This window comes from Saccopteryx bilineata, chromosome 2 (genome assembly GCF_036850765.1).
Source record: "Saccopteryx bilineata isolate mSacBil1 chromosome 2, mSacBil1_pri_phased_curated, whole genome shotgun sequence".
Taxonomy (NCBI): Eukaryota; Metazoa; Chordata; class Mammalia; order Chiroptera; family Emballonuridae; genus Saccopteryx; species Saccopteryx bilineata.
In genome coordinates this window covers 284,258,819-284,275,631 of record NC_089491.1, presented here as the reverse complement: position 1 = coordinate 284,275,631, position 16,813 = coordinate 284,258,819, and the positions used below count along the sequence as shown (strand labels likewise).

Here is a 16,813-nt window from a genome sequence, read left to right as displayed (position 1 = left end):
GATAATATTTTTTATCAAATTAATGAAATTACACTCTGTTTGGGTTTTTTATTATTATTATTATTTTATTGTTAGGGTGAGAGACAGACAGACAGGAAAGGAGAGAGATGAGAAGCATCAACTCGTAGTTGCGATACCTTAGTTGTCCATCGATTGCTTCTCCTACATCCCTTTACTGGGGGGGGTCTCAAGACGAGCCCCCAGTCTCAAGCTCAAGCCAGTGACCTTGGGCTCAAGCCAAGAACCATAAGATCATCTCTGATCCCATGCTCAAGCCAGCAACCCAGTGCTCAAGTTGGTGAGTCTACACGCAAGCCAGATGAGCTTGCGTTCAAGCCAGTGACTTCAGGGTTTCTAACCTGGGACCTCAGCATCCCAAGTCAACACTCTATCTATTGCACCACCACCAATCAGGCATACTATTTTTATAAATGAGTTATGCCAAAGATTTATTTAAATAATGAAGAAAGCCTGACCTGTGGTGGCGCAGTGGATAAAGCGTCGACCTGGAATGCTGAGGTTGCAGGTTCAAAACCCTGGGCTTGCCTGGTCAAGGCACATATGGGAGTTGGTGCTTCCTGCTCCTCCCTCCCCCTTCTCTCTCTCTCTCTCTCTCTCTCTCTCTCTCTCATTCTCTCTCCTCTCTAAAAATTAAATAATGAAGAAAGAAGCAGGATGGTAAAGTTGATTTAAAAAATAGGAGAGATAGGCCTGACTAGTGGTGGGACAAGGGATAGAACATCAATCCAGGATACTGAGGTTCCCAGTTCAAATTCCCCAGCTCTCCGGCTTGAGTGCAGGCTTGCCAGCTTGAGCACAGGGTCACTGACTTGAGTACAGGATCATCGTCATGATTCCAGTTTCACTGGCTTGAACCCAGAGGTTGCTAGCTTGAAGCCCAAGTTCATAAAAGCACTTTGAAAACCACAAAGCATTATGCAAACATGAATGTTGTGATTTTAGTAAAAATACATTAAACCTGGAATAGCTGTTCTGTCGTTACATAATTTCAGAACTCCTCTTGAGAAAACAAAATTAGGCATCTTATCCTTTTTACTTCATTGACTCAACCTCAGAATGAGAATTTTTTCAATGTGAATTAATTACTGTTAAAGAGATTTTAGTAAATAAGTTATTACTATATAGAACATTATGATATAGAACAAGCACTATATAGAATATTGAAAATAATTTTAATGCTCTTGTTTACCTGGAATGTTACTGAAAGAAACATTGAGGGGAGGGTTTTGCAAAACAAGAGCTTGGTACATATTTGCTTACGTGTCAACTTCATCTTATGAGGAAGAAGAAGAGATCAAACCTCAAAAATTCTAGCTTGATTCCTTGAAAGACACTGAGACTCTTCTTTATTGACCTGCTAACAAAGTATAAAAACTAAACATCATTCTTCACTTGTTTTATATTTTTTATGGTCTATAAAAATCAATTGTGACAAATCAAATAATCATTATTATATTGTTCTAGCATATGATGTTCTAAGGAATTCCTGCTTTCTTGTTACTCAGAGACCCATTTCCTATTATTTATTTTCTTTTGTTTTTTTCTGTCTGTAGTTTTCCGATGAAGACTTGAAGGCAGCTGGCAAATACAAAGGAAATGACTATAGCCAGTACTCTCCCTGGTCATGTGACACCATCGGCTCCTACATTGGAACCAAAGATGCAAAACCCAAAGATATTGTGGCAGCAGGGAGTATGGAAATAATGGTAGGTGTAATATCTAAGCCATAGTTAATACAAGTCAAGATAAAACAAATGATCCCCTGTTATAGTGCAGGCACAAATAATGAGCTTTGCTTAAGAGTTTCAGGTCATTCTGTACTGTGCGATTGAATTCTGTTTGAACTATACTTTCGTTGTTTGTTTTTCAGGTGTAAATAAAATTGTTTTAATACCTAGACAAATAACATTTATTATATTTCTGTACAACTAGCAATTAATTCAATAGCTGTTTAGAAATTAAATTATTTTGCATAATTAATCAAGATCTTGGATTTCTTGTCCAAGTAAATTATAACTCTTACAGCTCTGAAGTTTAACCAACAAAGTTGAATCTAGTGAACAAGAGTAGTATTTGAGTCAGAATTAAAGCTGCTCAGCCTCAAGTAAGCTGTCATATACTGAAATATTATGCTTATGCTATTTTGTTTTCTTAGTAAAAAATAATGCAACACCAGTGTATCTAATACCTGAGCTTAAACTATATCACTATTTTATCTTAATTGCTTCCTTTTTTTTTAAAGAAATAAAACTTTGCAAATTTGTTAAATCCTCCTATACATACCTTCCTAATCTCCTATTTCCCCTCTCCTTCCCTAGAGGTAGCCTCCATCATGAATTGAGAGTTTATCATTTTATGGATAATTTTATACTTTCTAAACAATTTTGTTATGTATGTTTATAGACCTTATAAGTATTTTATATTCAGTTTGCATTTTCACTCAGCATTATTTTTGAGATGTATCCAAATTTATACCTATAGTTCTAGTTCATTCATTTTAACTGCTTTTATCTGATACCATTGTGTGATAACTGATATCCTACAATAAATAAATTGTTTATTTTCCTGTTGTTGGATATTTAGGCTATTTTTTATCTTTTACTATTATGTACAGTAGTGCTACAGTGAACATTTTTGTGTCTCCTTGTGCACATGCATGAGCATTATGCTTAGAAGTGCTATTGCTGGGTTGGAAACTATGCTTTGACTGTTAAACTGTTTGCCTTTACTAACTGCAACAGGGTTTCCTAGATCTTACATTGGCTTTCGTAGACAAGTACTTGTCCAGCTGGTGATAAAAAAGGAAGGCTTGGATGCTAATGCCACTGTAAATGAGTAAAGTGATATCTAGAGCATAAATGTGGTTAGATGCCAGAGGGAAAGAGGGGAGGAGATGGGGGTGGAGGAGAAGGAAGAAGAAAATGTTTTTCTTCTTTTGTTTTTCTGTGATGGAATTAGGACACACTGCTTTTAGGCCATAAGGACAGCTTCTGCCTGACCTGTGGTGGCACAGTGGATAAAGCGTCAACCAGGAAATGCTGAGATCGTCGGTTCAAAACCCTGGGCTTGCCTGGTCAAGGCACATATGGGAGTTGATGCTTCCAACTCCTCCCCCCCTTCTCTCTCTCTCTCTCTCTCTCTCCTCTCTCTCTCTCTCTCTCTCCCTCCCTCCCTCCCTCCCTCCCTCCCTCTCCCTCTCCTCTCTAAAATGAATAAATAAAAATTAAAAAAAAAAAAAGAACAGCTTCTCTAAGAACAAAATGAGATAAGAAGGTAGAGATAGACAGGAACTGTTGCTTTGTACCCAGCTTTCAGAAACAGTTACTATATGAGAGTTACAAATATTTTCAGAATAAAACTCATTTCCTTAAATCAGTAAATAATAAAAATGTTTGTCATGCTAACCTGGATATAAATGAAAATCTAAACAGGTGAAAGAAGTCTAGACCAGTGTTTCTCAGACATGAATGTCTAGGAATGTTAAATGCAAGTTCAAATTCTGTCAGACGTTTACTCTTTTTTAACCTCATTACAGAGCTAGAGGAAGTTATGTAAGCGATCTAAGTGTGAGGTGGCTCTCTCATTTTTCTTATCAGAATGTGGAGAGCAAAGGAGTGAGAGACCAGCGATTAGATCATCAGAGAAGAGCAGCAGACGCCAGTGATGACGACCTCATCCCATTCGGAGACCGGCCAACAGTATCTCGGTTTGGTGCCATCTCTCGAACTTCCAAAACAATATATCAGGGAGCTGGCCCCCTGCAGGCGATGGCACCTCAAGGAGCTCCCACAAAACCTATTAACATTTCAGGTAAGAAGCGCAGGGGTGCGTTCATCTGAAGGGTTCACATACATGACCCCTGACCCCAGCACCATCCCTGCTGAATACTGACTGATTGTGCTTTCTGTAATCTCCCAAGACAGTCATCCGCAGACTTTCCCATGGAATGGTCTCCTAGGAAGGTAATTATAACGCAGGCAATTCTGTGGGTACCAACTAAAATTAAATGTATAAGGAGATTGCCTGTCTTTTATAATAGCTTCATTGCTCTTTATTAAAGTAACACATTTTTATTTTTAAAAAGTTCAAACAAAAGGAAAAATTACAAAGACTGCTGTTTCTTTGGGGAGAAAACAAACATCAGTGCCCTGTTACTATATTGGTAGACTTCTGTCCAGATAGCTGGGCCCACGATTAGTCTGTGCCTTTCAAACCATGGCTGCCTTTGGAGATCAGTCTGTGACTTGTGTTACACTGCAGTGCACTGCTCTCTTACAGATTACAGTCCGTATGGGGCCCACGGGGGCTGGGGAGGCTCTCCATACTCCCCTCATCAGAACATGCCTTCTCAGGGACACTTCAGTGACAGGTTTGAGTCATTTTTTTGTGCTTCTATAAACCTTTAAAATGATTCAGCTGCTCTTATTTTGTTCTTCTGTTCATTATTTTTTTTTAAAGCAATTTTTAATTTATTCTATGCTTTCTTTCCCACCAAAGGGAGAGAATATCTGTGTCAGAAGTGGCCAGTCATGGAAAACCCCTTCCGTCTGCCGACAGGGAACAGCTACGGCTAGAACTGCAGCAGCTAAACCACCAAATTAGTCAACAGACCCAGCTACGTGGGCTAGAGGTACCAGACTGTAGCCTTTTTTTTTTTTTTACTTTATTTTATTTTTTAATTTATTCATTTTAGAGGGGAGAGAGAGAGAGAGGAAGGGGGGAGAAACAGGAAGCATAAACTCCCATATGTGCGTTGACCGGGCAAGTCCAGGGTTTTGAACCAGCGACCTCAGCATTCCAGGTCAATGCTTTATCCACTGCACCACAGGTCAGGCTGTAGTCATTTTTTATTCTGGTTTGTGAAGGGTGATCAAAGAGGTTTTAGAAGAAGGATCTGTTGAGGTACTATGAACACAAACCTGAAAGTCTACTTAAAAGTTAGTATACGTGTTCTTTCTTCAAAGAATTTAAGTATTTATTGTTTAGTTCTGAAATAATGGGCAACTTAAAATTTTTTTACCTGAGAATAGAAGACAGGTTATCTAGATGTTTCCAATAGGTACTTATCAACATGTGCTGTAGCTTAAGATTGATTTTTAATTTCTCATATCTCTTTTTTTTAATTTCTCTTAGTTCCTTTAATTCCCAGCATTTATTTATATATCTTTTTAAAAAGCTTAGATTTTTTACTTTAAAAAACATAGTCTCTGTATAATAATAGCACCTTCATTAATATAGTTTTTTAGTTTACAAGTTACTATCACATATTATTTGACCCCTTCAATGTTCCTGACATGTAGGCTAGGCAGGTGTTACCATTCCCTTTTTTTTTTGGTTGAACTTTATTAGTTTCACAGAGGTTGAAACATGAACCTTGGTCTTCAAACACCAAATTCGGTGTTCTGATAATTCATAGCTTTTTCTCTTAGTTTGAAATTTCTAGCTTCATTTTCTGTCCCAAAAGAATATCAGCAGCATTTGAAAGCTTGCCACATGTTTAATTCAACTGTGGTTAAAGGTCCTTGCTATTAATGAGGTTTCATTGAAATAAATTACAGGATTCACTTCAGAGAAAATTCAGTAAATGAACGGGAAGAGTGTACATTTATAGTTGACTTCTCTAAGAGCAACTTATACCTAAGATTAAATTACTATTTATTAAGTTTAAATTCACTATTTTTATTTTTTAATGATATGCAAAGAAAGAGACAGTACCTTATAGTTGCATTTTTATTGCAAATACCTGAATGATAAGCTGCTTATGGCTGTGGTCTGAAATAGGCCTGGCCATCCAAGCATGGTGTGAAATGTGTTGAGTTGTGTATGTGCTTGGCTTCGTGCACTAGGCTGTTAGTAACAGGCTGGTGTTGCAGAGGGAGGCAAACACCTTGGCAGGCCAGTCCCAGCCTCCACCACCACCTCCAAAGTGGCCTGGGATGATCTCAAGTGAGCAGCTGAGCTTGGAACTGCACCAGGTGGAGAGGGAGATCGGGAAGAGAACCCGGGAACTGAGCCTGGTGAGTGTTCTGGTGGGAAAAGAGAGGGAGGGAAGGTGAAAGGAAAGCTTCTTTGTGGTTGTGTCACAGAACTCCGGCTCTGGAGTTCTAGAATTGTCCAGAACTACAGAAGCATCACCCCAAGGCACTCCAGTGAGCAATTAATAGAATAAGTCTCAAAGATGGGCTTTCATTTATTTTATCATTCCTCTCCTCATTCCCTTTTGGTTTGAGTGTCTTTTTTGTCTTAGGATTTTACATTACGGAAATCGTTTAGGGAAAACAACGTCATATTGGGAAGTTCCTTAATTTCTGTTAAGCAGACAGATTAAGATACCTCTACCCTGGCTAGATACCTCAGTTAGTTAGAACATTGTCCCAAAGTACAAAGCTTGCCAGTTTGATCCCAGGTCAGGGCATATACAGAAATAAATTGATGTTCCTCCCCTCTTTCTTCCTTTCTCTGCCTCTCTTCCCCTCTCTCCCACTCCCTCTCCTTCTTCCTCCCTCCCTTCTTCCCTCCTTCCCTCTCTCTCTAAAATTAATAAAAAGTTAAAAAAAAATACTGATTAGGGAAGCAGGGGAGGGGCGTGGTGTTTATGATTCTGGTATTACCATCTTGTTACAGAAAGATATATTACCAAATAGTTCTCATAGCCCTTCAGTTATTGATGACCTGGTTTTTGTTATGCATGTGATGCAGCTACACATTCTTCCTTATAAAATTGTATCCATGGATATGCTTAGGGTTTGCTTCATAGTACACTAACATTCATTTCAGTAAAAAATTATTTTTATTTTTTATTTTTTGGTGACAGGGACAGAGAGAGACAGAGGGACAGATAAGGACAAACAGAAAGGGAGAGAGATGAGAAGCATCAATTCTTTGTTGCAGCACCTTTGTTGTTTATTGATTGCTTTCTCATGTGTGCCTTGACTGGGGGGCTACAGCAGAGCGTGTGACCCCTTGCTCAAACCAGATGAGCCCGTGCTCAAGCCGCGGCCTTGGAATTTCAAACCTGGATCCTCCGCATCCCAGTTTGGTGCTCTGTCCACTGCACCACCGCCTGGTCAGGCCATTTCAGTAAATTTTGATCCATTCCCTAGGTTGCATGTAATTGACTTTTTTGTTGTGTAGTTTTCACCTTTTTTAGTTTTCACATTTTTTCTGAGCAAATAAATGAATGGGCTAGTTTTCCAGTTTTCCTTAAGTAGATTACAGCTAGATATTATATTTGTCTTTTTTTTCTAAGTCATTATTTATTGCAAGATATTTCTTTTTTTTTTTGTATTTTTCTGAAGCTGGAAACGGAGAGACAGTCAGACAGACTCCCGCATGCGCCCGACCGGGATCCACCCGGCACGCCCACCAGGGGCGACGCTCTGCCCACCAGGGGGCGATGCTCTGCCCCTCCAGGGCGTCGCTCTGCCGCGACCAGAGCCACTCTAGCGCCTGGGGCAGAGGCCAAGGAGCCATCCCCAGCGCCCGGGCCATCTTTGCTCCAATGGAGCCTCGGCTGCGGGAGGGGAAGAGAGAGACAGAGAGGAAGGGGGGGGGTGGAGAAGCAAATGGGCGCTTCTCCTGTGTGCCCTGTCCGGGAATCGAACCCGGGTCCCCCGCACGCCAGGCCGCCGCTCTACCGCTGAGCCAACCGGCCAGGGCCTGTTGCAAGATATTTCTATTTTAACTTGAAGCATTTACTCCCTGCCTGATCAGGCGGTGGTGCAATAGATAGAGAGCATCAGCCTGGGATGCAGAGGACCCAGGTTCAAACCCCAGAGGTCGCCAACTTGGGTGTGGGCTCACCAGCTTGAGCACGGGATCACTGACTTGAGCATGGGATCATAGACATGACCCATGGTCTCTGGTTGAGCCAAAGGTCGCTGGCTCAGCTATAGTCCCCCCATCAAAGCACATATGAGAGCAATCAATGAACAACTAAGATGATTGAACGAAGAATTGATGCTTCTCATCTTTATTCCTTCCTGTCTGTCTGTCCCTTATTTGTCCCTCTCTCTGTCTCTCTGTCTCATAAAAAAAAAGTAAAAGGAAAAGCATTCACCCCCTTATTGTCCAGCTTGGGTAGTGAGCAAGTGGGTTGTACTCAGTTGTGTTTTGTGTATGTCTCTCTTTTACTCTGCCTGTTTCTTTAGTGATTTTACAAAACTAACTGTTTTCTGGATCATCAGTTTGAATTATCTATGTTTTGGCTCTCTCCCATTAGCACTATTAAATGGAAGCTAATTGAATTTTTTTTCTTTTTCAAAGGAGAACCAGTGTTCTCTGGACATAAAAAGTAAATTGAATACAAGTAAACAAGCAGAAAATGGACAACCGGAGCCACAAAATAAGGTTCCAGCTGAGGACCTTACATCGACATTCAGGTAAAGAAAGAGACATTTTCATAGTCATATATTACCCAGTCATGACAGGAATACCCTTAGAAATATTATGTGATTTTTAAAATATCATTATTCTATATACATTGAGAAAAGAATCTTTTTTTATAAATTAAAGAGTTATGAAACTTATTTTTAGACTAGATTAAGGTTGATTTATATGTTAAGACCTAACAGACATTTTCTGGTTATTTTTTCTTCTTCCCCTTGTGCTTTGATTTATTTGAAACCAATATTTACATTTTGATGTACGTCTTTCCAGTCTTTTTTTACAGTGTGGACATTTAGCCTCTTTCAAACCCCCCACCACTTCATCACCCTGGTTTTTAAATTGGTGTGTCTCATATGATCTAATAATTCTTTTGTATGTGTGGTCTGGTGTACCACGCTGCAATAAACAATACTGAAGTTAATTCTTTGTACGTCATTAAGTATTTCTTGAGCATATTTTGAGATTTTTGATACATAGTCCTGAGTTGCCTTCTGATAGTATATAGCAATAACTCTAATGTTGCCTTCAGGCTTAGGGTTTGGTGCTTTCAAATTCGTACGTTATTTTGGGTTCAGAACAATTTCTTTTATTAGGGGTCAGCACCTTTTCTTAAAGGCCAGATTGTAAATATTTAAAAGTAGAGATTTTACAATCTCTGTCAAAATTCTCAATTCTGCCACTGTAATGTGAAATCAGCCGTAAAGATGAGCAGAGGCACCCTGGCCAGTTGGCTCAGCGGTAGAGCGTCGGCCTGGCATGCGGGGGACCCGGGTTCGATTCCCAGCCAGGGCACATAGGAGAAGCACCCATTTGCTTCTCCATCCCCCTCTCTCCTTCCTCTCTGTCTCTCTCTTCCCCTCCTGCAGCCAAGGCTCCATTGGAGCAAAGATGGCCCGGGCGCTGGGGATGGCTCCTTGGCCACTGCCCCAGGCGCTAGAGTGGCTCTGGTCGCAGCAGAGCGACACCCCAGAGGGGCAGAGCATCACCCCCTGGTGGGCAGAGCGTCGCCCCTGGTGGGCGTGCCGGGTGGATCCCGGTCGGGCGCATGCGGGAGTCTGTCTGACTGTCTCTCCCCGTTTCCAGCTTCAGAAAAATACAAAAAAAAAAAAAAAAAAAAGATGAGCAGAGGCTGTGTTCCAATAAAACTTTATTTACAATAACTGACAGCTGACTGGCCTCAGTTTGCCAAGCTCTGTGTGAAAGCATGGATATAGAGCTATACATAAAAGTTTGAAAGCCGGCCCTGGCCGGTTGGCTCAGTGGTAGAGCGTCAGCCTGGCATGCAGGAGTCCCGGGTTCGATTCCCGACCAGGGCACACAGGAGAAGCGCCCATCTGCTTCTCCACCCCTCCCCCTCTCCTTCCTCTCTGTCTCTCTCTTCCCCTCCTGCAGCCAAGGCTCCATTGGAGCAAAGATGACCCGGGCGCTGAAGATGGCTCTGGTTGCAACAGAGCGACACCCCAGATGGGCAGAGCATCGCCCCCTGCTGGGCATGCAGGGTGGATCCTGGTCAGGCTCATGCAGGATTCTGTCTGACTGCTTCGTTTCCAACTTCAGAAAAATAAAAAATAAAAAGTTTTAAAGCCATCAATACAGTCTCCATGCTGCTGAAAGAATTGTTGATTTTATTCTACTGAATACATCATTTGTTTTTTTAACATTAACAGTGATGTGCCGAATGGATCAGCCTTGACACAAGAGAACATCAGCCTCCTGTCAAACAAGACCAGCGCTCTGACCCTGTCAGAGGACCCTGAGGGAGGGGGAGACAACAAGGACTCCTCGCGATCAGGAGTCACACCCAGCTCTGCGCCCTGAAACACGCCGAGCCAGTCGTACTTTTATCTCCTACTCCTTCCCAGTTTGTGGGCAGAGGGGTGGAAGGACGGTGACTTCTACACTTTCTCTGAGAGTGGTCAGAGCAATCCAGGAAGAGCACCAGAGGCCATGTGCACAAACACCACTACTAAAAGCAAACCCTGCACATAGATCACATTAATGCATTTTTTAATTTAAAAAAAAAGAAAAAGAAAAAGAAAATTAGCAGTATCTGCAAGCAATTCAGATTAAATTTGTTTTTGTTCTGTGAATGAACTTTATTTTAATAACTTTGGACGCCTTGGATCCAGGGCTTTAAAAAAAAAAGAAGATATTATATATACACTCTGTTTGATTAATTGTATGATCTTAATGAAGTAGGTTTTTCTTGTATTTTGGTATTATTACATACCCAGTGTATAATTCTTTCCCTGCAATCCTTTCCCACTCTCACACCCCCATAAATTAAGAGACAGAAAGCACCAGCCTTTCTGAGAATTCTGTGGTTCTTGGCAAACAAAAGGACAGTAACAGACTAGTGATTAGAAATGTGCAGCAAACCAAGTTTTCCATGAGCTGTTATTTGAAAGCCATGATTATCTTATCCTCTCTGGGTCAGAATCTTCATGAGTAGGTTTGTTTTCCTATGTCATTAAAACTTTTTGTTGTGCTTCTTTAGAGGGCTTTATTTCTTGTTTCTGTTTTTAACTTTTCACAGATGATTGCCAGACGATTCATTTTTGAAGTCCTCATTTCCACATGGTGGGTCCTTTCCATCCTCTTAATGTCACCAAAAAGCCGAACCAGTGTCTTAGGATGTTGGTTAGAATGAAATGGAGATTATTTTAAGAATTAACTGTAACTTATCAGCACTGAAAATACATGATTAGTGTATTGCCTACATTGAGCTGATGGTTGGAAATTTGAATCTGTGCTTTTCCTAATTGAACTTGGGCTGAAATCACAGAATGTTAAAAAAGCAGGGCAACCCACCAACCACGTTTTAAAACTGCAGCACTTGATTTGAACTAAAATGCACAGAGCCACATCATTTCATTGGATGCTTTTGTTCTACCATTAAAACCCAAAATTCTAAAAAAAAAAATCCCCATATACTGGCGCCCCTGGCTCTCAGAGAGATTTGCCTGGATTTTAAAAATAATTTGTGAATTGATTCAGTTGTCGCTTTTCAGAATCATTAGCACAAGTAGGTAGCCATGTACCTAGAAATTAATTTCCGTAGACTTGACTTTACAATATTGAAAAGATTCCTCATAAAAATGCTGAAAAGAATAAAGAAGAATTTTTAGTATTGAGTTCTGCTGCACAGGTTCTGATGGCGACGTCTGTCTACTGAACTGAGACCCGACGAAACATGTTCAGTGGGATCGTTCGATACAGTCGCCCTCCCCGCCCCCTCTGCTGGCCCAATTTTTAAAAATTTCCCTTTCTGGATTATACTACTAAAACAGAAAGCACTGGTTATGTAATAAGTTACTGCATTGCTTTGGTTGGGTAAAAGCAAGAATTTGTACTTTTCTTGTTTCTTATTTTCTTAACCCTTAACTCCTGCTGAGGCCATAACCTCAGTCTAAGTTCTGTGTCCATTATACTGTTAACTGAAACAAATTGTGGGGAGGGGGGAGGGTAGTACAGTCCTGCCGTTGCCTACCAGTAGGAGAGTCCAAACAGAACACTCTTTTGAGTAGCAATTATTTAATTTGCCCAGTCAAGGCACCGTGTTTATATACTATTTCACATTGAATTTGATTATGCCCTACAGACCTGGCTGGTCAAGGATTTGATATACACATATTGGCTTGGGATTCGAGCTTTCTTTTTTATTTAAATAAAAATTTATATATATATATTATATATATACAGATATACATAGCTATATCTGTATATATATTGGGTATGTTTTAAGGATTTTTTCGCATGAGCGCAGCTGTTGCGATAAAAGGACTGATTGGGAGGTAGAAGCACTGAATGAAGACAAGGAATTGTTTTTCATTTGAAATCCATATTTTCCTGTTTTGTTAACACACTTGTTTTTTTGCTTTTTTTGTATTGCTTAAAACCCTCTCAACTCTTTGTTTATTGTTTTTTGGGAGAAGGAGAGAAACTCTGTAGGTCTGACAGAATCCCAAGAGTTTTCATTTCTCTGTATAACCATAAAAGGCAACATTTTTGGCCCCCAGCCTTCTGTAGACAGAGTTGGGCAGAGCCTACTTCTCCTTTGGAAGTGTTAGATAATTCCTAAATTTTAGAAGCAGCTGGTTCAATTTGGAGCTCAAAGTGATTCTGGTATTAGAAGGAAACGTATGGGTACTGACTTTGTTTAAGTTCTGAATAAAGTAAAATTCCAATTAGGTATCTATTGCAACCCCTAATAACTTCTGTTATTCTTGTTTCCTCCAAATGCACTCATTCTTGCTTTCACCATTTTGATTTCCCAAACTAGTCAGGAATAGGGATTAATTTATGCAACATTCCTATTCTGAGTAAAACCAGGGAAGCCACTGTTTTAAATCAATTTAAAATAGTTTCTTTTACTTTTTAAGATATTCTATTTTGGGGGGTAGGGAGATCCCTTAAATTTTGTAGGCTTAATTCTAGTACCTCTCTAAGGTCCCACACTCCGGGAAGGGTAGCTGTGTGGAGGGCAGAAGAGTGATCTGTCCCATGCACCTACAATTGCCTACTTGATCTCAGTTGTCCTCCTTACCGCTTGGACTGTCTTCCCACTTTCCCAGTGCTCACATGAAGTTTTAGGAATTCAGCAAAGCCTCCGGAGTTTGCAGTTCTTTTTTCCTTTTTGTTATGATATACTTCATGTGATGCCCCTGTAAAGGGGAAGTAGCCCATTTTGGCAAAACTGCTTTACTGTTTCTTGAACATCATTTTTATCAAAATCTGTGAAAGGCATTGATTTTTGTGGCTTTATGCCTTTAGAAACAGTTAAGAGATTAAACCAGTTAGATAGGAAGTACACTTTTTATGCTTTCTACTTATTAAAATATTAATTTCTTCTCAAGATGACTATTTGCTTTCAGTAAATTCAAAAGTAAAACTGAAACATGAAGATGAACGTGAATGATTCTGAGAGGGTTAAGGCAGAAAGAACAAGCACAGTGTTCATGTGTGTTTAGATAAAACCAGGACTTTATTATAGCTGTGAATATAAAAGTACTTTGACTTACTATTTGCCAGGGGTCTCTGGCAGAGTGTAGAAGAACTAAAAATTAAGATCTCGAGATTCAATTTCTTGACTTCTGTGTAGTTCTTTCGTCTTACTGATATTGTCACAAGATAGTCCAGTAGCTGCCATTTCTTGGCTAATTTGCAGAGGCTAACATGGCCAAAGATCCAATCCCGCTTACTTTTCTAATAAAAAGTTAGTCATAGCATAAATTTCTACTAATGTTCACATGGTAAGACACTATTTCTAATGCCAGCTACAAATAGTCAACTGCTCAAAATGTGTACAGTTTATGTGGTCAGCATTAATGTGGCGAGTTCCCTTCTCCTCCTCCTTCCCATGTATTTATTCTTTTGCCTAAGAAACATAAAATTGATGTGATTCTTCTTTGCTACATTGAATATATAACCTCATCAGACTTTCCCTAGGTCTTCAGGGTTGGAGCTCAAGAATTGTTTTTTCCCTATTTTTCCAGCTCTTCTCCATTTGGTAAATCCCCCTTGATTTACCCACTGCCCTCCCCAATCCGCAACAGTGACAGTTTGCTGCCTCAAAACAGAGCATTCAAATGAATTCGCTTAGCCAATAACTTCTGTGAAGTTGCCTTTTCTAATGGTGTTATTACTCAGTGATGCACAAATGTGGTATTTGCCCTACTGGTAGGCAAACAAAGGTCTGGGTCAGGATGGTAACCTGCTGTTTTTTTTGTGGGGGGGACTTTTTTTTTTAAAGAAGAGCCAAAGACTTGTGCTTTACTCTGTTTTGGCTTAGGGGAAATAGTAGCCTTTTTGATTGTGAAACCTTTAAGTATTTGTGAGTTGATTGTACTGTATAAGTAGATTATATCTAAAGTTAACTGTTAAAGTTAGCTGGCCTTATAAAATGTAAAAGTAATGAAAATTCATCAGTTTCTCTTTCATCAGGGAACATGATCTTTTACAATATTATGTGTAAATGGTCCCTTCCCCTCCCCCCGCTTTTTTGAGACTATTTTGTCCTGATAGCATGATACCATCTTGTGTGTTTTTGGTATATATTCTTTTCTTTACCTGTGCCTAAAGAACAATCTCCTATCACTATGATCAAGTCATGGGACTGGGTAAAAGAATGCATGAGCATGTGACCAGAGAGAAATAATTAACTAGGGGCTGTATCTGTCAAATGATACTCAGATTCTGAGAAACATAGGTTCTTCTCACTAAAGAGTAATTGGTCGCTTTTACTTGTAGACAGATGGTGATGGCCAAAGGTCTTACCATCTTTCTTCCACTTTCTTTTTGTTCATTTCAAAGAACTAAGAGTTTTATACATAAAATCTATCTATAAAAAGCACCTGTAATGATTTGTATTTTATTAAAAGGAAAGGAAGGCCCAGTTTTTAGGAGAAATTAATACGCTGCCTGGAAATTAACTGCAATGCTTACTTAGATTTTTACCTTAAAAGAGTCCAGTTTTGTTTGTTTTATATTTGGTGTTATATTGTTATAGTGTTCTCTTCCTTGAAAACTCTGCCTGTCCTTTAGATAAAAACAAGAGCTCTAAACTAAAGCAGTCACTTTCGACGCCAGAGATTGAATGAACAGCATCTGCTGCTGTTGTCATTTTATTGAGTGCCGTACGCCAGGCCACAGTCTGTCCACCGGGGACAGCTGGGATTTTTATATATATTTGCTTTAGCTCAGCTTAATGAAATTTTCCTGCTGAAATGACTTACCAGGAGTTGTAGGTAGATTTCAGTTAATATATATATTTTTAATTCTTAATTCAACTTTTCTGAGCCACTTGAAAAAGAAAACTTTTTGTCAAAAGGCACTGTTAATTATAGTAAATATCAACTTGTTTGATTTTTAAGATTTTATTTCTTTGACTGCTAAAGCTATTTTGCATGTTATAATCTAATTGATGTCATACCAGCTACAATGTTAATAAAGAATCAGAAACTGCCACCACCAGGAAGAAGTAACACCTTCTAATATGTTCCGAGTGGGCAGATTTTCAATACTGCACTGAACAAAGTGAGTAAAGAGCCTTTTGAGATCCTATTGTGATATAGGGACTTACCTACCACTGGAATCCTTGTTTTCAGAGCCTCTGAATTTTCAGCCAAACACTGAATTCCCCCAAACTTTATTCCTGAGCAGAACATCCCTAAGAGCAATAACCTGTATTTTCACAAGAAAATAAGGCACAATAACCCAAGAGAGAGAACTTAAACCTCAAGACAATATTGTGTCCAAAAATGTATATTTAGAAAAACAAAATCCTGTGGAGTTAGTATATTATATACAACGTAAGGTGACTTATTTTCTTGTATTGAGATCTTGTTTCTGGTCAGTTGGGTTTTGTTTTGTTTAAGTACACAGAGCTCACAAGTCTTTGGCATCCATTCTAGGTTTGTACACTCAGAGTCATCTTATAACTGGAAACTGTCATGTAGCCCCTCCCCCACCCTGGCGGTATACAGAAGGGTCAAGAAAAGGGTGGAAACAAACTTGGGTGGATAACTAGTTGTCTGGATTTTTTTTGGTTTTGTTTTGCCTGATTTAAAAAAAAATTTACTTATTATAACATCTGAACCACCTTGTAAAATATCCCTCTAATTTAAAGTCATTTTAAGCTTTTGTTTATTATTTTTACATCCTCTGTCCAACTAATACACTGTCCTGAGAACTACTTTTAACAGGTGTGTTGTTGCCTAAATTTTCATTATCCCCTTCTCTTAGTTTCTCTTCCCACCTTCTGGGAAGGAAAGAAACTTGGGGGAAACATTTTTTTCTTCATTTTATTCATTGGCGTCATTATCTTACTGTATGAGGAATCTATGAGTTTTTAGAACAAGAGCAGTGGAAAAAGTGAACTAAGATAATAAACCAAACCTTTTACCCACTCAAACATTTTCCAGTTGTGAGATTCCTCTTCCTGTGTGGTCTCCTCCCTGTCACCCCTGCTGCACTTTCCCCCGACTATGGTCAACTTGGTCTTTAGGCTCATACCAGTCTCCCCGAGACATTCTGCAGTCATTATCACCTTTTTGGGTGGATTTTATTTTGTTTTATTATTTTGTGGGTTTTTTTAATAACTTTTTAACATAAATGCATATTTGCTTGGGATAGAGCTTGTGTAATTTACCAGTCGTATTGATTGTATGTGACTGTGCCCTGCAGAGGTATGTTTAATGAGACAAAGATAATCTAGGGTAGTAAAGGAGCCCATGAGATTTGAGTCAGATTATAAATGATTTCATGAAATCAGTTTTGCGTAGTGAGAATTTAAATCTCCTGTTGCTGAAAATCAGCACCAGACTAAATACTTTTTTAAAAGTTTTCTTGCATTCCTATGTTCTCCTCGCCTCTGTTCTTTCTTGCCTGCCTGCCTGCCTCCACC

The 16,813-nt window shown here is 39.5% G+C and overlaps 1 protein-coding gene across 3 annotated transcripts in view; it reads left to right on the top strand.

Moving 5' to 3' along the window:
* The window catches only part of RC3H1 (ring finger and CCCH-type domains 1), an 89,359-nt gene extending 78,458 nt beyond the window's left edge, over positions 1–10,901 (top strand). For 2 of the 3 annotated variants that reach the window (XM_066261193.1, XM_066261192.1), the window contains exons 14-20: positions 1,575–1,727; positions 3,618–3,831; positions 4,300–4,390; positions 4,519–4,651; positions 5,868–6,038; positions 8,287–8,402; positions 10,077–10,901. In XM_066261193.1, coding sequence (XP_066117290.1) covers positions 1,575–1,727; positions 3,618–3,831; positions 4,300–4,390; positions 4,519–4,651; positions 5,868–6,038; positions 8,287–8,402; positions 10,077–10,227 — 1,029 coding nt within the window. In that variant the 3' untranslated portion in view covers positions 10,228–10,901. The remainder of the gene's footprint in view (positions 1–1,574; positions 1,728–3,617; positions 3,832–4,299; positions 4,391–4,518; positions 4,652–5,867; positions 6,039–8,286; positions 8,403–10,076) is intronic. The other variant, XM_066261194.1, reaches the window with a different exon arrangement.
* Positions 10,902–16,813: the final 5,912 nt, after the last annotated feature.